The sequence below is a fragment of the Magnolia sinica genome, chromosome 14 (assembly GCF_029962835.1).
Source record: "Magnolia sinica isolate HGM2019 chromosome 14, MsV1, whole genome shotgun sequence".
In the NCBI taxonomy this organism is placed as follows: Eukaryota; Viridiplantae; Streptophyta; class Magnoliopsida; order Magnoliales; family Magnoliaceae; genus Magnolia; species Magnolia sinica.
The window spans coordinates 54687078-54711160 of record NC_080586.1 but is presented as its reverse complement, the minus strand read 5'-3'; the positions used below and the strand labels follow the sequence as shown (position 1 = coordinate 54711160).

At 45.0% G+C, this 24083-nt stretch overlaps 2 protein-coding genes across 3 annotated transcripts in view; both read right to left on the bottom strand.

Moving 5' to 3' along the window:
- Positions 1-8712: 8712 nt before the first annotated feature.
- LOC131225698 (uncharacterized) lies at positions 8713-12777 on the bottom strand. Its single transcript, XM_058221274.1, has 2 exons — positions 9497-12777; positions 8713-9427 (listed from the first exon to the last, which is right to left on the bottom strand). The coding sequence occupies exons 1-2, from the start codon at positions 9923-9925 to the stop codon at positions 9194-9196; spliced, it is 663 nt and encodes a 220-aa protein (XP_058077257.1). The 5' UTR covers positions 9926-12777; the 3' UTR covers positions 8713-9193.
- A 310-nt stretch (positions 12778-13087) lies between these two features.
- The window catches only part of LOC131225697 (phosphatidylinositol 4-phosphate 5-kinase 9), a 39973-nt gene continuing 28977 nt past the window's right edge, over positions 13088-24083 (bottom strand). The window contains exons 7-9 of one of the 2 annotated variants that reach the window (XM_058221272.1): positions 17538-17692; positions 14052-14214; positions 13088-13580 (exon numbers count right to left, since the gene is read on the bottom strand). In XM_058221272.1, coding sequence (XP_058077255.1) covers positions 13313-13580; positions 14052-14214; positions 17538-17692 — 586 coding nt within the window. In that variant the 3' untranslated portion in view covers positions 13088-13312. The other variant, XM_058221273.1, reaches the window with a different exon arrangement.

Sequence of the window (24083 nt, the reverse complement as noted above, 5' to 3'; positions counted from 1 at the left end):
TGGAGTGAAGTCGGGATGGTGGTACGTAGTATCGCAGACTATGGGGTCTATCAAGGGACCTCTATCCAAAATAGTCCCATACCTAATTTGGATAGTCGGACTCAATGTGGTAAACTCCGATCTCGAGTTAGTCGCGCGCCCAACCGAAATCCTGGCCATTGCGAAGGTACACACAATGATATAATTGCGCCAGCCCGAGTGAATAGTAAATGAATGAATGAATGAGTATGCAACTCCGCTCAATAAGTCCACATATCGATACATACATCTCGGGATCATCACCGGATTTAGTACACTCCAAATGGCACTGTCTCTCTCCTAGCAGCACAGTCCAAGTGAGCGTAAGAAACCTCACTATCCGCCTGGCCAATAGTCTGCCAATACCTATCCGGCACGTCGATAGCGGACCCATTCACGAGCTGGTCAAACTCAGCCTAGTAATGCCCCCTACCCTCGGGCAGGTAAGGCCACACCCCCTCCCAACCGACCACGACACAGTGGGAGACGCGGCCTCCTGGTATTCGGCACTCGGGCGCTCATGTATCCACTCGGTCTCGACGTTGGGGCATCTCCTGGCCTCGGAGGTTTAGGGATTTTCACCCAGGGACATCTATGGCGCCCGTATGCTAGAACCAAATATTTCCGGTGTCCCATCTGGCCATCCACGATATGCCTGTGGAGGCTACGGCCCTGATGTTGCTAGGGCACACAATGCAAGATGCATGAGTCATACAATACAATCATGCATCAATCCTGCGCATACCGTGCACTCATGTGAGATAACCTCCACCTATCAGGGAGTCTCATAACAATCTGTCCAACGACATATGCAATGGTCAACCACATCTCATAACAAACATGCAGATGATGCGTATGGGCATGTATGATAATGCTGTGCTGTCACATACTCATAATCAGTATCAATAACCGGCCTCAACAATCGGCTTCGACAATGTGGACATTTAACCAACATTGTCCCCAAGGAATGACCCACATAAATATCAATACATACATCATGGTGAAATCACACCACATCGGTCCTCAGATACATCACTTCGGGTCTCACACAAGGGCCGCACATTCATCGCATTGGGCCTCACTCATGGGCCATGAATACACCACATCGTCACGACCCATGGGCTTCAAATACTCAAGAGGTGAGCCCTACACATGGGCCTCAAATACATCACAATGAGCCACAACCCATGGGCCTAAAATATATCTCAATTAGCCACGCCCATGAGTCTCAATTACATCACATTGGGCTTCGCTCATGGGCCTCGAATACATTGCAAGTGGCCTCAAATCTATTTCACAGGTAGACCACATACCTGGGCCTAATACACATCACTATGGGCCGCATCACATGGGCCAAAAATACCTCACAATGAGCTTCATCATATGGACCGGAAATATATCTCAATGGGCCTTACCCATAGGCCACGAATACATGGCTACACCAATTATGATAAGTCCTATACTACAACCACTTCGCACGTCACATAGATAATGATTCATATTCGGTGTCACCTGGTTAAGGGCCGAGAGCCACATTTCATCATACCATTTATAGTTTAAAGATCACATTGTATAAAAATCCAGGATCTTGATAGCATTAGCTTGGGTAATATAACCCTAAATCATATTCGGTTTAGTGTACAACTTGGTCATGTGTGATTCAAGTGGTGGTATCTATGTCGATAAGTACAAATCTACATTGTTGAATGGTCATCAATGCCACTTGATTTCATACGGTTAGGTGGCCTTGTACTTATTTCACATTCATACAATTAGATGACTACGTATACTACATGTACTCCACCATTGCCTATAATTAGGTGGCTATACATACATCAAATACCCACATGATCAATGGGCCAAACAGGTAATATCACACCCTCACACCACTAGAGTTTATATATTTGTTATAATTAAACATGTTTTTAAGAGTTTAAACACAAGTATCATGATCTTATTACTTGGGGCCGCACTCTAACAAAAGTGTCAAGTGATCAAGGGATGTCCACAATCAGCCCATTTAAAGGATTAATCATCATTACTTCAAAAATTACCATACCAGTTCATCATACATTCCACACATGAAAATTACAAACTCTTATCGAAGAGGCCCAATGGTTAGCCCAAACAAGGCTATCACTGATGGGTCCACATGGCGTTCACTCAAAATGGGCCTTAACATTCTTGGGCTCACATATCAATGAAATTCATAATGGATCCTATGCAGTAGAGTCCATGGGGATTTCCCATGAGGTTGAGTTGTGTGTGACCCACCTACGACTTAGGTCTGCTTTGATTATTTTAGTCCAAGTCCTAAAATGATATGAGGAAGTGGATGGTCTGCATGGATTAAATAGATACACCATGGTGGCCTTAGGTTGGATTCAATAGTTAAGTCCTTATTCTCACAGCCTTGTATTGTATGGTCCAATTCAGGTTGGATTGACTGTTCTGTGGGATAATGGCTTAAAGGAAACTCGGTATATGGGTCGATATCTAATACATCGTCAGGATGGCTCATAATGAATTTTCAATGATGAGAGTTTAATTTGCATTATTTCAGAACGTACGACTATCTAATCATTGGATGGGCCTAAGTCTTGGTAACATATCTTCAAAAGAGTTGATAAAATAGATAAACGATGAGGATCTTAAACATAAATCATGCCATAACCATGGTGGATTAAGTGGCATAACACCTACATCAAAGTGGGTCATACCACACACAAGTTGAGAGGGTTACCCTCCATTAAATATTCATAATTATTTGTTGGGCCCACAGAGATGTGGTTCATAAATCCAGCCCATCCATTATGTGTGTCCCACTTGGTTGAGGGGTCAGACCAAGTTTCAGATACATCCAAATTTCAGGTGGACCTAACAGGTGATTTACATACTCGAACTTCGAGTTGTACAGATAGTTAAGGAGATCAAAGTTACATGGGTGCAGAGAGATGTATTTATTGCATATACACAGTTCATCTATTTTTATTTTTTTATTATTTTTATTTCTTTTTTTTTTCTGAGATCATTTTATAGCACCATCCAAAAATGAATCATATCCGAAGATTATCTGGGCATCACCACAAACAGTAGTGGAGATAATGATTTCACCATTAAACAATTTACAGGGCCCACCATACCGCTTATTTTCCATCCAATCTGTTCATAAGGTTACAAAGACCTGAATTAAGGGGAAAAACAAATTTCATACTGCTCCAAAATTTCTGACCCGAAAAGGGTTCCAATGGTTTACATTCAATCCCTACCACTTTTGTAGTGTGGCCCACTTGATAGTTAGATCTATCTTATTTTTTTCTTCTCAAGCCTTAAGACAAACTTGCCAAATGGATGGACGGTTTGGATATAACACATACCTCATGATCAGATTGATCCAAATCTCTTTTTTTTAATTATTATTTATTATTAATATTTATTTTTATGGTGTGGGCCGCCTGAGTTCTGTGTACGGCTGAAATTTGGGGGTGACCCATTTTTAAATGGGACTCATCAAATGCAGGGTGCTGATGTTCGACATACATCAAGGTGGGGCCTATGGTGGGGCTCACTTCTTTCCAGCGTCAACTGAGACGCTGATTGCTGCAGCAACAGCGTCATTGCTGTTGCAAATTATTTTTTTTTTTTTTTTTTTGAATTTCATATTTAGGGCCCATAACAAGACGATCTAGCCCGTCTATTACGTGTGTCCCACTAAGTTAAGGGGTCATTCCAAGTTTCTATTACATCAAAATTTCAGGTGGGGCCCAGAAAGTGCTTTTATATGTTTTAGCCATGATTACACATTATTTTAGATGGTGTGGGCCACCTAGGTTCTTTGTATGGTTAATTTTTGGCATGACCCATTTTCAAGAGGGGACCCATCAAATTCACGGCGCTGATGTTTGACATACATCAAGCTAAGGCCTGTGGTGGGGCCACCTCTTTCCAACGTCAAAAGAGACGCTGCATGCGTCAACGTTGTTTTGTTTTTTTTTTTTTTTTTTTATTTTTATTTCTCATATATGGGGCCCACAACAGGACGATCTAGTCCATCTGTTATGTGTGTCCCACATGGTGGAGCGTCCAATCCAAGTTTCAAATGCATCCAAATTTCAGGTGGGGCCCAGCAAGTGCTTTTATATGCTTTAGCCATGTCTACACATTAGTTTAGATGGTGTGGGCCACCTAAGATTTGGATTGTCTTCATTTTTCAGCTTCATGGCTAAAATGAGCTAAGAAATTAAATGGACAACGTGGATTAAATACATACATCACGTGTGGGGCCCGTTGGGGACCCACAACCCCTGCCCCTTTAAATCAAATGGCTGGAAGTGTCTCTCTCTTCTTTTTTTTTTATACGTGTAAGTGTGTGTGAGTTTGGCCAGCCCAATGGGCCAATGGATGGGTGATTTGGATGCCATACAAACATTTTGGTGGGGCTCACTATCAATGGGTCCCACATGAACTCTATAATAAATTAATTTTATATGTTTTCTCCTATGCATCCCTACCATTAATAGCATCATCATCATTATTGCAATTATCTTCACCATCAATCATACTATCTTCATCATCCACACCATTAATCACATCATCATTAACATCATCTCTACCATACATAAACACAACAAAATAAAATAAGAATGAGTAGGGTGGGTGTACTCACCTTGATGAATTAGATGGATGGTTGAGATGAAATTCATGGTTGAGATGGATGGAAGGGATGTGATTGATGGCCCACCAAGATCAATCCTCTCTCTCTCTCTCTCTAATTGTAGAAAAATAGTGAAAGGCTAAGGGGTGGAAGTGTATTTATAGAGAAATGGATAAACTTTTGGTTAAGTTAGGCTAATGTGATTAATATTAGCTTAGGCTATAATTTTGATAATTAACTCATGATTTGTAATTAATGGTGGATTAAAGAAGCATGGGATGGCATGGTTTGATGATGTCATACATGAGGTGTGGCATGGAGAGATGTTGACTTTGGGGAGCATATGAGAGATGGGAGGTATGGGTATGTGACATCACACACATGGGTAGAGATTCTCTCACCCATGTGTGGCATGTACATGTGTGCTTGACATGTGTTGTGCACATGTGTGGAATGAAATACATGGTGCCATGCGCACATGATACAGTTATTATTCTTCACGGCGTATCTCACTAACGGAGTATCATACCGACGCACGGGTGATACCTCCACGATCGCGGCGATGGGGCGGTCGATATGAGATAGGTTTCAAGGTCTTGGGGTTCTGGTCAGTTAGGTGCGTACTTATGAATGATCAATCCATGTCTAGCTTAAGGGCTTCAATCATCATAAGCATGGAAAATAGTACCGAATAGACCAGGTGTTACATGCTGTGATAGGAGAAGAAGTCGGCAAGCTCCTCAGAGCCAACTTCATTAAAGAAGTATACTTCCTAGACTGGGTGGCCAACGTCGTATTGGTTAAGAAAGCTAAGGGGAAGTGGCGTGTCTATGTAGATTACACAGACCTGAACAAAGTCTTCCCCAAGGACAGCTTCCCACTTTCCAGGATCGATCAGTTGGTCGACAGTACCACAGGTCATGAACTGCTTAGCTTCACGGATGCATATTCAGGATATAATTAAATTGTAATGCACCTAGTGGATAAATCAAAGACTACCTTTGTCATTGACAAATGTCTTTATTGTTACCGCTTGATGCCTTTCGGTTTAAAGAATGCAAGAGCGACCCATCTAAGATTGGTCAAAAAGATGTTCACTTGCTAAATAAGCCGAACCATGGAGGTCTACCTCGACGACATGCTCGTCAAGAGCATAAAAGCCACAGATCACCTGGCTGACCTAGAGGAGATGTTTCTCATTCTCCACAAATACCGGATGAAACTGAACCCGAGCAAATGCGCTTTCACTGTAAGCTCGGGGAAGTTCCTTGGATTTTTGGTTAGCCAACGAGGGATCGAGGCCAATCCCGAGAAGATAAAGGCCTCGACATGCAGTCTCCTCGACATACAGAGGCTACTGGAAGGATAGCTACTCTCAATCACTTCATGTCCAGAGCTACTAATAAATGCCTCTCTTTCTTTAAACAGCTGAAGGGAAGACAAATAGTAGAATGGACCGAGGAATATGAGACAACTTTCCAATAGCTCAAGGAATACCTGGGATTGCCGCCTTTACTCTTCAAACCTGAGCTAGGCGAGTCTTTGCTGCTGTATCTAGTCATATCCGATGCAGCAGTCATCTTGGCATTGATAAGAGAACATGAGGAGAAGCAATTACTGGTCTATTACTCAGCAAAGCATTAGTTTCTACAAAGACGAGGCATCCGACCTTAGAAAAATTGGCTCTAACTTTGGTCACATCTTCCCAACGCCTGTGGCCATATTTCTAAGCCTACTCGATTGTCGTTCTAACCGATCACCCACTGCACCAAGTCCTGCAAAAACCCGAAGCCTCGGGCCGACTGACAAAGTGGGCAATCGAGCTGAGCAACTTCGACATCAAATACCAGCCATGAGCCACGATCAAAGGCCAAGCAGTGGCTGACTTCATCGTCAAACTGACACAATCTCCAAAGCGAGAGCTAACCGAAGACCGACCTATGGCCAACCTACCTAGGTTAGGGCTCCTCCCAGAGAGGTTGGTAGAGCACCATATTGCTGGACCATCTGACACACCTGTATTTCCCGACCCACCCGTTTGGAAGTTGTACATTGATGGCTCGTCCAACTCTAAGGCAAGCGGGGCCGAGGTAGTCCTAGAGACTCCTAACCATACATGCATGTAGTATGCCTTGAGATTTAGATTTCAAGCCTCCAACAATACAGCAGAATACGAAGCCTTGATCCTCGGACTCAAACTGGCAACAAACATGGGGGCTCGACATCTAACAGTCTTCAGTGACTACAACTGGTCGTCAACCAGATAGCTGACTTTTACCAAGCCAAAAAAGACCGTCTGAAAACCTATCTCCAAAAATCCAAGGAATTGATCAGAAGCTTCCAGAAATGCAACGTCAACTTAATTCCACGAGCGGAGAATTCCAAAGCCAACATGCTGGCAAAGCTCGCTACAGCAGATGAGGACGAGATCCCCAGATCCATCCCGATCAAGTTCTTGGCTAAACCGAGCATCGATGACGTCGACCCTATGCCCATCCTTCCGATCAATTTAGAACCAACGTGGATGGATCCGATTATCCAGTACCTCGAGAGCAACCAACTCCCTATGGACCGAGTGGAAGCATGACGAATGAAAGTCAAGGTCGTCCGGTATACCATACTCAATGGCATGCTTTACAAGAAAGGATTCTATCTTCCTTACTTGAGGTGTCTCTGGCCAGAGGAAGCAGAATACGTTCTAAGGGAGATCCACAAAGGGATTTGTGGTAATCACTCGGGAGGACACTCACTAGCACACAAAGTTATCCGACAAAGATATTACCGGCCGACCATCCAGCATGATGCCTGAAAACTCGTCCAAAGATGCAACAAATGCCAAAGGTTCGCGAACGTCCCTCGGCAGCCGTCGGAAGAGCTCACACCAATGACTAGACCCTAGCCATTTGCCCAGTGGGGGATTGACATCATCGGCCCACTCCCCACAGGCAAAGGTCATACCAAGTTCATTGTAATGGCGGTAGATTATTTCACCAAGTAGGCGAAAGTTGAACCATTAGTGAAGATAACCGAACAAAATATTACGGACTTTGTTTGGAAAAATATTTGTGTAGGTTCAGAATACCTCAGACTATTGTCTCAGATAATGGGAAATAGTTCAACAACAAGCAATATTAGGAGATGTGCAAGAACATCGGGATTCGCAGCGTTTACTCGTCGCCATGACATCCACAGGCAAACAGGCAAGTGGAGGCAGTCAACAAGATCATTAAGATCATCTTCAGACCAAGCTCGAGAATGCTAAAGGAGTCTTGGCCGAGGAACTTCCTAAAGTTCTATGGGCTTACCGAACTACCACCCGGACAACTACTAGGGAGACCCCATTCTCCCTAGCATACGGGGATGAGGCGGTTACCCCCGTAGAAATCGGATTACCCACAGCCCGAACGAGCTCGTTCGACGAAGAGGCTAACAATGAGCTTATGTCCCTCAATCTCGACCTTCTAGAAGAACAAAGGGAGCAAGCTCGGCTCCGAACCATTGTCCATCAGCAGCAAGTTTCGCGGTTTTACAATGCTCGGGTCAAGGTCAGAAGGTTTCGAGTTGGGGATCCAGTCCTCCGAAAGGTATTCTAGAATACCAAAGAAGCAGGAATGGGGACCCTGGGCCCGAACTAGGAAGGGCCCTACGTGGTTTCAGGCATCATCTGACCGGGTACGTACCGACTAGAGGATCTGACCAGCCAATTGCTCCCGCACCCATGGAATGTCGAGCATCTAAGGATCTACTACCCATAGATGGGCCAAAGCAATGCTCATCTTTGTACTAGTCAAAGTTACATTAATAAAATCACCGTTTCTCTGCCCGACCAAGATCTGATCAAGATCTAACCTATATCTGATTAGGATCTTACCAAGATCTGACCTATATCTGACCAAGATCCGATCTACCCAGCCTCAGAAACCTTGATAAAATTCCGACTAACACCAGGTTAATGTCTGAGCAATAGCTCAGCTTCAATCCGACCAATAACAACAAAATAAAAGGGACAATTCTGATTGCTCGACTCAAACAGACGAAGATCGACAAAAAATGTTTCTCATTAATAAGACCCAAAATGGTCTGATTACATCGGCTTTACATTGACTACGAAGTCAACTTTGTACATCGAACAACAAACAAAATCCTAAAAAGGGGAAATACAAAAAGAAGACAACGCTGGATGTGCCTGAGGTGCTTAAAGCTCAGACGCCTGGCGTGCTTGAAGTGCCTGAAGCTTTAAAAAAGAAGGAAATACTTCTTAGCAAAATTAACTTCAAGACTTGGGCACCGACTCAGGAGCTACATCAGGGGCTGCGTCATTGCCCAACTCATCAGAGCTCAACTCTGCCTCGTCGAAAGCAGAGAGATCGAGGTCGGGGAAGGAAGCCCTCATGTCCTTCGTACACTCGGAGTAACCTTGGCGAAAGAGGGTGTCTCTTTCATCCATGAACGCCTGATAGGATACGAATTGATGGACGGCCTCCTCCTGAGCCCTGGCAATGACGCCCATAGTCTCCGCCTTTAGCTTATCGAGCTTCGTCTTGGCTTCAAGCAGCTCGGCGGGACATTCATCGTGCACACGCTTGGCCTCTCCCAGCTGCATCGCCATCGTAGCCTTCTCAGTGGAAGACACCCGAGAGCTGTCTTCGTGATCTCAAGCTCGGCATCCAACTGAGCCACCTTCTGCTCGGCTCCCTTGGCCCGCTCGCCCATCCCAGCAAATTCAGTGTGTGATTTCAACACACATGAAGCGAACTGTAGAAGAAAAGGAAAATGAGTACGAGCAATCTAAGAAAAATAATTTACTTCGGACGAGATAATTACCCCAAGCAGGGTGGTCGTCACGTGCGCAAGGGTCATCTCTGTCAGAGAGTCAAACAAAGTGACATACTCCGCGTCAGACGTATGGCGATCGACCCATGGAAGGATCTCCTCCACAGTCCGACGAAGGCAGCTCCCTCGCCTCTTCCCGGCTTCTGCCCCTTCAAAAGGGCAAGCCTTAGCAAGAAGCTCCACAGCTCCTTGAGTTCCAACAGGAGCAGGGCAGTCAGGGACGACTGTCCCCGCTGCCCCAGAGGTCTCCACCTTCCTGCCCTCTCCCTCGTCCTCGATGACGACTAAGCAAGAGGGGCCAACCTTCCCTTTGGATTTCGAGGAGGTCTTCTGCCTCTTCTTCTTCGAGGCCGCCACCACGTCTCGAGGAGGTGCACAGACCTTAGAGAGAAGGCAGATGTAGGGCCGAGCCTCAGGCATCTCTGTACAAAAACAAATGCGTTAGAAAAAGTCTCTAAGCAAAGGAATTTCTCGAAGTAACAAAGCTCGGCTGGAGATCTTAACCAATGTCGTATCTGTGATGGCCAAATCTAAGCCTGCCTGGAGAAGTCGCTTGGGTTGGAGAAGGACTCTCCAAGATCGTCAACCTTCGTCAAGGGCCCGTAGATCTCTGATACGAGCCAATGACCCGCTATTAAGTAAAGGTTGATGCTTGGGAACAACTGCAACAAGAGACAAGTGAATAAGGTTAGTCGATAATGTAAGCTGATCAATGAAGGACGAACTACCGTTGCAGCACGAACCTAGCTCAGAGAAAGCCCAGGGGTGAGTGACTGTATCGATTCTGAGTCGGTCGTCTCCCAGCATCCATAGGCCCAGAACCACTTATCCCTTCAGTGCTTATTGGAGGAGGGGGGAATCAGTTATCAAGGCTCCACCAGTATTTCACCATACGGAGAAGTAGTACTAGCTGGGCTGAAGGGTGTTCGGCTTCACTTGATACAAGTGGAGGAACTCGTCCACTGATAGCCCGGGTTGCTCCACCTCAGCCCATAAGACTGCATAGCCGAACAAGTCCCTTCACCCATTCAGAGTTAATTGCCTCAGGGCTAAGTTGAGACAGGACAGAAGACGCCGAACAATTCCCTGGAGTAGGAATCGCAGGCCGCATTGCAAGGCGACCTGAAAAATCGTCATTGCCCATTAAGGAGGTCGGTCCGGGAATTCGTCCGCCAAAGAAAGCCTGAGAATCACAAACTCAGGGACGTGATATCTTAGCCTGATCCGGACTAGCTCCTCCTCAATTAAAGTCGAGGGCACTGGCCCCCTTGGATCCTCTTCGCCCACTCTATCCTCATCAGGTGGGTCACGCGCTTCGACGACTTGGTCGGTCGCCGAAGGCGCGTTCATTTCCCGCGTCCCAGGCACCGTCTCACGCTTGGGAGATAGATCTAATGCCCTAGCGGCAGGCGTCGGTATCTGTACTAGGGACCGCTTCAGCACTCTCCTCGACGATAAATACCAAAAAGTGGCATCTGTCATTACCACCAGTGGTGAAGGTGGGTTCAACATTACCTGAGGCGACTACTTGCCCCACTTTTGCCACCGGAGACCCCCTCCCGGGAGCTCATCGAACTAGACATTGAATGGAAAAATGAAAGGAGGCTCACCAGAGTTGGGATGGGCGGGATTCCGACTGGGTTGCAACAAGAATAGTCGCCGGAATGCATACAGGAGAACAGGAGAGCAAAAAGGGGGAAGAAACAAAACGTAAAGAAGAAGAACCCTAAGCATTATGGCTCCCCTTATATAGATGAGCCACGTGGCAACCATTTAAAATGACCATCAATTCGGCGCCGTACAATGCCCCATTAGCTACCCCGACTCGACATGTGTCGCAACCCGATGTGCCGCTCGCCTCTGACATCGAGTACGATGCCACGCATCGCAACCTCGTTGGATTATCACCAAAGCGACTACTTGATGCCTTACGTGACCTCGAGCCACGTGTCGACACGTCATGATTATGAACTGATGACGCTTCAACTACTGTGCTGGCCGCCATACCTGGCATTAATGATAACGAAACTCGACCTAGCCCATGCATAACCCGACCTAATCACGGCCGAGCTCACCAAGCTTATTTTCCGAACTTCGTTTAAAAAGCAAGGAGGGCTCACTGTTGGGGAAAAATCTACAAGTGCATAAGTCAGCTTATGGAATGGACTGACTCTACTGAACCAACATGGGCCCATGAAGACCCGAGCCTGTTAAGGCCTCTACGTCCAGAAATAGGGCAATCTCTCAAGAGAGCGATGCAAAATTAAGGACGCACAAAGAGCTTACGAGCTCGCACAAGTGGTTGAAATGCCGACCTGATTTAGAGGTCGGCTAAAGGACAGTTATGGATCGCCTATAAATCAGCCACGTGTCAATTACGAATCGATCCTAGATTGGTCACAGACCGGCCATAGCTTGATTATAGATCGGTCATATATCGGTCACTGACCGACCATAGCTCAGTTATTGATCAGCCATAGATCGACAATACCCCTGGCAAGGTCTAAAGGCCTCAACACCCGGACGAGGGACACGCGAACCTTCTGGCTCGTCTGAGGGTCAAAAATGGTGAATGTCGATCTATCGCTCAAGACGGTATCATTCATTTCCAACTTTTTGTCCGCATTGGGATTCGACCTAGAGCCGAGCTACAGATTCAAATAATCCTCATGAGATTCAAAGATCTCTCCCTAGATCTTCAGGAGATAAGATCAAATCCCTACAATCTCGAGAACCTACAATCTCGGGAAGATCCTAGCAGATCTCCAAGATATCAAGAAAGAATCCCCATGCTACGAGATCCTCCCTCTCCTATAAATGTACGAACATATTCCACCAACGTACATTCACGAAAAATCCTAATACCCAACTGGTCTCTTTTTTGAAAATCCTACCCCACTTTAAAACCTTCAAGCCTGACTTAGGCATCGGAGAGTCCCCTGAACAAACCAGGGCCTCCTTTGTCTCTCACCTTCACCTATGCAGGTTCAAGAAGGGCTACTGCGGAGGATCTGCTGGAAAACTACATCAATATGCTCCATGCTTGCGATTTTCGAATTGAACTCCTTGTCTGTTTCCACATTTAAAATCCGGACCGGATCGAACCAGCAAGATGACCTACAAACTTTACTTATGAAAGAAAATGTTTATACACAGATGAACGAGAAAAACAGACAGCAGTCAGACATCAACATACAAATGCATGCATCGATATCAATCTTCGGAGTGCATCCTCGACGCCTCACACAGATGGGTCAAAACCAAAGGAACGTACCAATCTGCTAATCCAAAGTAGACAGTTGGGTTATTTTCAGTCCGTCTGTTTTGATGCCGCCAATTACATGTCTAGGGTCATCCAATCAAAGCAGAGCAAAATTCCCAGGCGGTCTATCTACCATGGCATTGCATCAAATGAATGGCCTGCATCCCAGCAAAAATTGATGATTCTAGCTGTAGGATTGTATACATCAGCGAAAGATGGATTACCCAACAACAACCAATCTTTCCAAGCATCCCCATTCTCTGTTTTATTTTTGTTGGGGGGAACTCACTTGAATGGGCACAATGAAGAGAACTGCGAAATGATACAAACAGTGTAACATGTCCTTTTAACCTCAGAGCATCATATGAACAGATGAAAGCTATTCCGAATCATGTACATAGCAAAACCCCACACAGCTTATATTCCATCTTCCCATCGAAATCCTCGATGATTTCAATGGCCTACTTGGGAAGATTGAATGGCTGCAGCACACGTGCACGGATGATATACTATACCGAAAAGGTCGGGGTTGTCATTTTAACTTTCTAAGGATTCGGCGGGAACACCTTTTGAATGAATTCCAAGAAGCGACGGGAGTAGAGCATGGGATCGACAGCAGAGATGGACAGTGAATCAAACTGAAGGGATTTGTAGGCGTGCTCAATCTTCTTGGTCATGTTGTACTCTTGCAAGATGTCGATAATCCCCACGTAGAGAACAACGTCGTTTACCTCATGAAATATCTCCGTCTTGTCTTCTTTCGGAATATGCTCTGCCCTTGCTGGCATGTTCACCCCCAGCTGGATCTGAAGCCTGTTCAAAATACCGTTTCAGCTATGCATACGGCACACCCAAATCCCAATGACAGCAGTTCTACTAAAAGTCCACATAAGACTCCACACATGTCAGACATCCGTGCAGTGCATCAGGTGGGACCCAGTGTGTCACTAACCTGGACCAAAAATCAGGTCAGTCAACACATTTGCTGTCCAACAATGAACGGAAGCAATGGGCAAACAAATTGCTTCCCACCCACATTCATTGTACATGTGTCGGTCATCTACCATGGTGGGGCCTACCTCCTTTGTGGCTCAAATGTCTCCGATGTGGTTGTGTGTACAAGTGCATGTGGGTATTGCAAAACTTCCCATAAGCCAATGGTTTGCTATGGCTGTATACAGCGGAAGCATGCCTTTTACCTTCGATACTGAAGCATAGATCATGGATAACAGTCTCGCTTTGAAGTCAGTGATCGTAATTCATAGAAGAGGAAGGGAAGCTTACCTTGCCGTGCCTGGAAGTAATAAATCCACTTCCTCATCACAGGCAGATGATCGCAGCCTGCTACCTCTAATATGAGGGCCAACGACAACACTATTCTCATCAGTTCCACGAGGAACCAGAACGAGTCCCTGTGGGTAGTTGGAAATTTCCTCTTCTTGAGCATCTGGCAATAGATTGTTAGAAAAAACTTTAGTTTCCATGTCTTTAACTTAAGATCTTAGGAACTATCTCTACTAAACACACTTCACAAGCATACTGCAGAAACATGCTGTTTATGAGGCTTTTTAACAATCTCCATGATGCAGCAACTAGAGAGTGCAAGACATGACCACGGTACCATTCATTTTGCCTTCACTATGCTTTCCACCCGAATTTCATTTCAACCGTTCAATTTGGGAGGTTAAATGAAACATTTGAACATGGGCCCCACAATTAGGTCTACTACGTCCAATGTGTCATAACACTGACCAAGGCACTAATGGGTAGGATCTTCTAATCTAGATTGAGTTCTCAGTTATCTGTGGTAAGGATCATCATTTCAATCCTATGAATCAAGGAACCATGGCCCCATTTGGGTGAACTAGGGAAATCAAGAAGTCAGGTCGGATCAGGTTGGGTTGATTTCATTAAGTTTGGTCGACTTGCTCACTCGACCCAAATCTAGAAAATTCAGGTCACTTTCAGACTTTTTCTTCTTTTTTTTCTTTTTTTTTCTTTCTTTTTTTTCATTTTTCTTCTTCTTCTTCTTCTTTTGATAAGCAACAATGATTTGCTAAAAAGGAAAAAAGCAAGGAGCACTAATCTTTTTTCTGTTTTTCTTTTCTTTTTTTTAATATGTAAGATATGCTTGGGCCCAAGAGCTCAACATTGAGAGCCATTCTGTCTATCATTGCACCAAAGGCTTGAACATCAACTATGGAATATTGACCTCTTTTGTTGACAGGCATCCTTTTTATCATTGAGCCCCATCCATCAAAAGGCAAATACAAAGATAATCATGATACACCTTTGGCCAGAACATCAGCTTCAGAACATTGACCCTTGCTGTTATAATGGTCCATTTTCCAGGCCAGAGATCAGACGTTAGGATAGTTTCAAGTGATACTTGAGAGGAGCAATCTAAAGAGGGTCTTCTTGGATGGACAACTAGAATTTGTAAGTGGACTATTCAATACATGATTTTGCTCATCAGTTTTCAAGGCTACTAATCTAATGGTTAACCAGTAAGCAGTAACCCACCCTCTCTCATGACTCACAAACATGTGAGGATATGGCACATGCCTCACAAACATGTGATAATATGGAACATATACCTTGAAACATGTGCCATCAAGGCACATACGCTGGACCCAAGCCGTTATTAGGTGGTGCCCATCGTGGACATGCCTTGGTCCCAGGGGCGGCAAAACTTTTGACCCAACCTGCCAACCTGACCCAAACCCAACCCAGAAAGTTAGCATTGGGTCAATCCATTTCCCATATGGGTTGAGTTCAGGTTGCGTTTGTCAACCCGAAATTAAATGGGTTGAGTTTGGGTTTGCTAGGATGGACATGTTGGGTCGTGAATGTGGTCCACCCCTTGCCTCTTTGCTAAATGCTAATTATATGTATGTATGTATGTATGTATTATATCTTCCAATATAATATAAGTTTAAAAATTCTAAACTTAGTTATGATGGTTGTAATTTGGTTATGATAAGGGTTCATTTTATATTAAGAGTTCTAAATATGCTGTTGATGTTTTTATATTTTTTACAAAATGATAATATTTTATATTATTTACTTGTATCTTTTAATTAAATGAGTCAGGTAGTCCTGGGATTTTAGTTGACCCATTTATAGATGGTTTGGGTTGGGTTGGGTTGGGGATGAGAGTTTCAACTTGTCTAATAAATGGATTAGTAACTTGGGTTTGGGACTCAAACTTTTAACCTGACCCAAACACAACCCGACCCATTACCACCCCTACTTGGCCCAAAAATCAGGCGAATCAAACTCATAACATGGATCTCACGTATAGGTAGAAATGGATTGATGTTCATCTTTCCTCACCTACCAATTTCCATGGTTCATGTGTGCCCCAACTGATCAGTTGAACTGCTTGATTTTTTGGGCTAGAAAATTCACCATGGGCCCCATCTGATGAAAGCAAGATTTTTGCACATGAATGCAATGTTGGCTTACATGCAGCAAGGCCTCTCTGTATCTTCACCCCCATGTGCATCACATTTACAAGTGTAGATTAGTAAATACAAACATACAAATAGCTCAAAGAACAAGTGTTTCCATGAATTTCCCAACAAAGAAGCCCAAGGTTTGGACATGTACAACTACTCTAATATCTGCGATATTCGGACACGTTCATATCATGGTTCTGAATGACGGTATCGGCCACCGTATCGGCCCCGCGGAAAAATGATATGATACAGCATCACGTATCGGAATCGGGTCATATCGGCTCGTATCGATCAGAATTTTTTTTAAGCAAAAAAATATGAAAAAAAATATATATATCAGAAAAATAAGAAAAAAAATGAGATATTCACGAATCTATCATTTTGTGTTTTGAACATATATTCAATAGTGTATTGGACCATTCTTTAATGAGAATGTTGTCTGTCAATTTGACTTGTTGAAGGTCAACTAAATGGACCCTAATTGAACACAAACTAAACATGATTTGGCAAACAATGGCCCATTACATTGAAAATACAACAAAAGAAGACGAAAATATAAAAAGAAAGTGAAGGTTTACCCTTCTTTCCGATTTTTCCCATAATGGTCTGCTTCGCTTCGATTTGTTAAATCCCATTCAAAACATTTTTTTATCCCAAAATAGGTCTAGCTCTAGCCTAAAATGAGTTTTTAAGATTCTTCCATGGTTTAAATGAAAAGAAGAGGAGACATGAGTGAATTTTAAAAATCAAATTTGGGGTTTTATAGGCATATCGGCCCTATATCGACACCGATACGGGCTGTATTGGCCGATATGGACTGATACGGTCCAATCAATTCCAATATGGCCCCGTATCGCGTTTCGTATCGAGCTGATACAGATAGCCGATATGATACTGATTTTCAGAACCATGGTTCATATGCTTCTGCAAACATCATTGCCAAGATAAGATATACCGATATTGGTAAAGGATACGTGTAGGATGTCTTAAACGATTCCAGTTGTATTAGGTTTACTATTTTTATTTTAACTCCCAACAAATTTCTTATAATTTTCCATATGTATATATTAACTATACTAAATTTAAATGCCCGAAAGACTTGAAAATGCTACTAAATTTGACAAAACAATGGTAAAAAGTAAAATGCATAAACTATAACATGCTTCAAATGGAATACCATATCCGTATCCATGTCTAGGATGTCAGGATGTGGGGAGTTGACTTTTTGCTGTGCATATCAGTGTCCATATCAGCATCAGGCATCACAGCTAAAAATGAACCATAAATAGTAATTGAATGAGACACCTACCTTCTGTGACAATTGCCAATCCATCAGTAGTCATATTTTGACGGAAAGATACGACAGAACATAGATGTTGGGGTGCTCGATAATGCACACCCAACAAGAGGCTGTAATCCATTATCCGTTGTGATTCCAAAAATCTACTATCAATCTCAATCTGCCTGCATAAATATAGGAAACAACTAAGTTAAACAAATAACAACTACAGGAATACATACAAATAGATGAATTATCCATGAAGCATAACCTCTAAAGATCGAAGTCGGCCAAGATAGCAATAGGAGTATCACAGAGATATTCCAGCATACGTATTTGGCTGTTGCTCTTTATAGAGGATGAGAAATGACTGCATGCAACCATGCATATGCTGCTCAAAGGCGATGAATGGGGACTTTTGTTAATGTTCACAAAAAATAGGGACCCCATGTTTTAGGGGCTTTTTTTTTTTTTTTTTTGACGGTATGTTTTTAGTATTGTTATTTTTGTGGGCCTTTACACTATCCCTATTGGCCGTCTGATGGCAGTATATGCATGACTGTATTTCATCAAATTTCTTTTATTTTAATAACATTGAGGCAGTTCATCAAACATGACATCTAAATGCACAACACCTGTATTCAGCTTGATAGCAATGAGTATGCCTTTTGACTAGTATCGTGATAAAGTTATGCACAGAAAATATCGCCATCATCCCTGCTGCTTGGGAACCAATTCTTTTACTAAAGACCAGCTTTTACGGGATATGACCAAACTTGCCTCAAATAGACCAAATGGATGAAAATCTAAAAGTTGTTATGGGTGAAAGTGAACTAACCAAGAGTGACCAATATGAGGAATAACATGAAAGAAATTCAAGGAAAATAGTTTGGTTCAAACGTCCGAGCACGGCCTCTGCGAACGACTCGGGGAGCCAACCATCTAACGTAGGGCTCAGCTCTAGTCAGTCCCTTGCCTATCTAAACCAACGAACTACCGTGAGGATCGACCCAACCTACCTCAAAGGAAGGCTCGACCACGGTCGACGGTTCGACTCTAGAAAATCGGCCTCGACCCTCGGCCTTCCGACTCTGAGATCGGCCTCAGCCATCTACCCCGATCTTCTCAGATCCCGATCACTCGAAGATCTTATCGAAGAGATTCGAGATCTTCTGAGATCTTCCCCGCGACACGCTCAGAGGGAGATTCCCTCTACAATACGCACCTACCAAGTAGGGAGATAACCATCTACACCACTGTCACCCAGCCACCATAAATAAGAACCTTGCCTATGGCAGTGTTTTAAATATCGACGATATTTGCTGATATATACCACGATATATCTTGTATCCCACTTGTGCAATACAAAAAGCACAAGTAGTACGATATATCCAACACGTTCGATCCGGTGAGCATTTTCGATTTTCAACCCTTTCTTTTTCTTCTATAAATCATGTTAAATTAGTGTCAAATTGTTAAAGCATGAAAAATCATGGATTGGGAACTTCAATTTCGAGATTTGGAGGAAATAGGCCAGGTTGCGGAAAATTGAAAAAAAAAAAAAAATCAATTTCTCACAAATCGGTTGCAATCTGTATCCAAACATAAAATCACACATGTATGTAACCTGATCTAATGATTCTTCTTTTGCTTCTGAATGTATTTCTTGTGTTCCCACACTTCTTACATTTATAAATTATATGAATAGACTTTGAATATGCTTGCATCAATTCAATTAAACAACGCATAGATTAGTACCCCATACAAAGAAAACCTATTATATGCACTTTTTTTGTAATGTTTTGATTTATAAGTGTATTGATATCTTTTTTAACAATCACTGAAGTTTCATTGAAAAATTCGACCAATTTCTCGAAGTTTCCCCATGTTGTTAACAACAACAATACATTATGCGATACAACTGATATATCCCATTTGATAACCGATTCGTATCCGCATCCTAAGGGTGCGTTATGTAACGCGATACCGATATTTCGAACACTGGCCTACGGTGAAAGGTACGCACAAATACACACCCGAAACCCCACGTTCTACTTGACCCAGTTTGCCTGCACTGACTTTGGCATCGGAGGGTCCCCTGTGGTATCCAGGGTCTTCGTTGTTGCCCTATTTTGCAGGTCCACCAGCGGTCTAAGGAGGACGTCCGGATTTCAACATCAACAGTCGGCGCCGTCTGTTAAAACGACATCAAAGCCGTTTCCATCTCATCAAGGCTTTACAGTGCTAAGGGTAGGAAGAACGGTCTGGCTACCTTACCCACAACTCTCTCCGCACCGGCAGAATAATCTGCAAACCAAGGTGGTCCACCCTCTCAGCAACATGTTGATTCTGCCCCAGCAGCACCTGTAAACAGGTCTCGCAATCGGGGAGGGCGACTTATCTCCCTGGAAAACTAAGTCGGAATCCTGACCGACAATATTGACCGCATTATGCATATGCTGAAGAGACAGAACCCTCCACTCGACCGTGGTACGGAAGCAGTTGCGGCTACTGAACAATCTCGACCTCCACAAGTTCCTCATAACTCATACAGAGCTAGGCAACAACCTAAGCAGCATAATCAAGCTCCAAGCCACACCGCGGATACCACCGTGCTCGCTGACTCCGACCTATGCCATACGTTAGAGAACAAAAGGTGCGACAAAGCCCCTTAAGCAATGGCCGAGAGCGAGGTTCCTTGGGAGGTCGAGCTCAGGAAAATACGAGGTCAGATCGGCGATATTCAACAAGCGAATCGAACTCGGGTCCCAACCTCAGTAGAAGCGATGCTGGAAGAATCAGAGCTGCTATTCACCGACGACATAATGGCATCTCCACTACCACCAAGATTCTGGATGCCGTCAATCACTCCCTATTCAGGAACTGGTGATCCAGTAGAGCATCTAGAATCTTTCAAGGCGTGGATAGAGCTGCATGGCGCGACCAGCTCGGTAATGTGCTAAGCTTTCTCCCTGACCTTGTCAAGGGAGATGAGGAAGTGGTATAGGCAGCTGAAGCCGAAATCCATCAGTTCTTTCACACAGCTCAATAAGGCCTTTCTCACTTAGTTCATCAGTAGGAAAGATCAGAGGAAACCATCAACTCATCCCCTCACCGTCACCCAACAAGAGGACGAACTATTTAAGGATTACATCATTCGCTTCAATGCAAAAGCAATACAGGTGGAGGATTGCTCAAAACAAATAACCCTGGCCGCCATGATATCCAGCCTCAAGGAAGGCCAATTTCTCATCTCAATAGGCAAAAATCCTCCAACCACGCTGGCTGACCCACTTAATAGAGCACAAAAATATTCTAGTGCATAAGAACTCTTCAGCTCGTTAAAAGCCTCTCGAAGTGCAAGGAGTTGCTCGGCTTTGGTAGCGGGGCCTTGGGAAGCTCCTTCATCCAGACCGCTCAGGTCGAGCTCAGGATACTTCGCATTGACCTCTTCGAGGCACTTCTCACAACCGACGCTATAGTGTACCTCTACTTCGTCGGTCATCTCCTTCGAGGCCTTGTGTTCTTCCACCGCCGCAGCCTGAGCCAACGGGATAGACGCTTCGACCTCGGCTAACTTAGCCGCCGAGCGGGTCGTCACCTAAGCTAGTTCTGCCTCCAACCTCGCGGCCTTGGCCTCCACCTTGGCCCTTTCCCTCTCAGACCAAGTGAGGCGTGTCCTCACCCCCTTTAGCTCAGCCCACGTTGAGCTCTCGTTCCTCTGGGCCTCCTCCAGCTGGATCTTCAGAGCGGCCTGCTCCTCCCTAGACTTCTTCTGGGTCTCCTCCAGAAGAATCTTCAAAGAAGTCTGTTCCTCCATAGACTTCTTCAGAGCCCAACGGAGGGCCTCAACCTCCGCGGTCTTCGACTGGAGGCCGGCCTCCGCTTGCTCACACTCCTTAGCTACCCGCGTGATTGAGCGTCGAACGGATAGAAGAGTCGAGACGAGCTAAAAGATAAAAGAAAAACTTGTTAGAAAACGTCGACAATAGAAAAATAAATACGCTACGAAGTCTACCTTGTAACACGTGGCCGCCAGATCACCCAGAACTACCACCAGACGAGTGTTGATCAGTTGTGTGATCTGCTCCTCCTGGACATGCTTAGCCATCCACAAGGCGAGACTGCTCATGCAGTACCCAGGAGGCAGAACACCCGATCCCTCAGCCTCATCTACCGACTGGCCTGAGGTCACACCCTCGTTAGCCTAGGCTTCAGCTACCGAGGGGGAAGCTCCTCAGCGGTAGAAATCTCCTCATGAGGTGGAGAAGACTCCAAATCTACTACCTCCAGAGCCATGGGCTAAGGAGGAATCATAGAAGATGAAGCATCCTGAGGACCCTTGTCTGGTGCAGCCAAGACTGGCTGCTCAGCCACGGACCCCTCAGCATAGGGCTCCGACCTTGCCTCCACAACTGTGGAGGAGCCCGCCTGCTTTGCTAGAGGCACGACAGCCCTCCTCTTCACAGAGGACTTCTTCTGAGCCACCTCGGCAACAGGAGGTCGGATTCTCTTGGCGGGAAGGAGACGGTCGGCCATTTCTACAAGACAAAGAGTCCCAGTCAGGAACGAGCAAGACAACAAACTCCAAAGAAATTACGTTATCTACTAATTACCTCCCGAAACAGTCTAGGCAAGGCCAGATAGATGAAGGAGCTCAGGAGTTATCAAATTCTTCCAACCTCGTTCGGCAGCATTCACTAACCTCGCGCGATCAACCCAACCAGGATGGAAGTCGGATAGTTGTGGAGGATCCTCGGGCAACCCTGCAAAAGATCATCCCTACAATTAGCAAAAACGAATACAGAACAAATGAAATTCACAAGTCTACGGTTGAGGTATGTCTGACCTGGGGTAGCGAACATGGGGAGAACCCAAGGTCGAAGCCAAACCAGATCAACCACTGGAGCCTCCCACTCTCCAGATGCCCAAAACCACTTGTCCTTCCAATTCTTGTTGGAGGATGGATTGTCTGTAATAAGGGTCTGGCCCTTATTTGCCCAGGCTGAGAAGTAATACCACCCTTGATGCTTGGGACTAGCCTTCGCCCGATACAGATATAAGAACTCATCAGCAGTCAGCTTGATGTTCCTGAGCTGAAACCACAAGATGTAAGTCCCCAACAGGGCCCTCCATGCATTGGGGATGATCTGACCTAGGGCTAGCTTCAAACGAAATGTGACCTCCCTGACGATGAGGTGGATAGGGATACAGAGGCCACACTGCAAGGCGACCAAGTATATGGCCACCTTGCCCTCCCAAGGATCAGCTGGGATTTCACCAACCTTCGAAGCTCGGAGTACCACGAAGACTAGTACCTGGTACTCCGACCTAATCCGAGCTAGGTCAGCATCCCTCAACCGCGACCCAAACGAGCCGATATCCATGGGCCGCTCAGTGGAGGTCTGAGCTGTAGCCCCTTCGACTGGAGCCGACTCTGCTATCCAACTTCGACTCAGCGGTACCGGAGACGACGTGCCCGAGGGAGCTCCAAACAAAGAGTGTGTACTCACCGGCTCAGAGTCCCCCTCGAAAGCCATTGACTCTGCCCGATCATCCAAAATGTTGGACATGTCGGCCAAGAAAGACAGGAAAAAGAAGTAAATGCGATCGGAGAAGAGGAAGACGCCGAAATAGCAAAAACCCAACTTACCGGAAATCACTTGCTCCGGTAGTCAGGAAGATGGCAGCTGCAGTAAAGGAAGCAAATGAAAAGGATTTCTGAAACCTCCTCTTTTATAGAAACCTCGGCCGCCAACATTAATATCCCGCATTTAATGCCGCAGCCGAAGAGGAGTTACAGCTCACGCCTCAATCCACATAGCGATAGACTATTTACTAGCCGACCCGACCTCTGAGGCAAAGAAACGTGTCCGCAAGAGATTGGTAGAGAGTCGAAGAGGCGCCGCTTCAGCACACGCCTCCTACAGTGCGCCCCCACGATCATTACTAATCCTCCTCGAATCTTACACCAGCCATATTTCTCTCCTACAATGATGATAAACCTAATCGACTGCCCGACCTCCCGAGCTCGAGGCATCACGTTAGTTAGTCCACACGTATGTACTTCTCGAGCTAACAAAGGATGCTCGGAAGCAGGGGGGCTATTGTTATGGGCGAAAATAAACTGACCAGGAGCGACCAGTATTAGGAATAACATGAAAGCAACTCAAGAAAACCAGTTCGGTTCCAACGTCCGAGCATGACCTCTGTGAACGGCTCGAGGAACCGACCATCTAACGTAGGGCTCAGCTCTGGTCGGTCCCTTGCCTATCTTAACTAACGAACTACCGTAAGGATCGACCCGACCTACCTCGAAGGAAGGCTCAACCATGGTCGATAGTTCAACTCTGGAAGATTGGCCTCGACCCTCTGATCTGTAGGATGGCCTTGGCCTTCCGACCATGAGATCGGCCTCGGCCACCAACCCTGATCTTCTCGGATCCCGATCACTCAGAGATCTTACCGAAGAGATTCGAGATATCTCCAAGATCTCTGCCGAGGATCTCGGAAGATAACCGCGACACGCTCGGAGGGAGATTCCCTCTACAATACGCACCTAACAAGTAGGGAGAT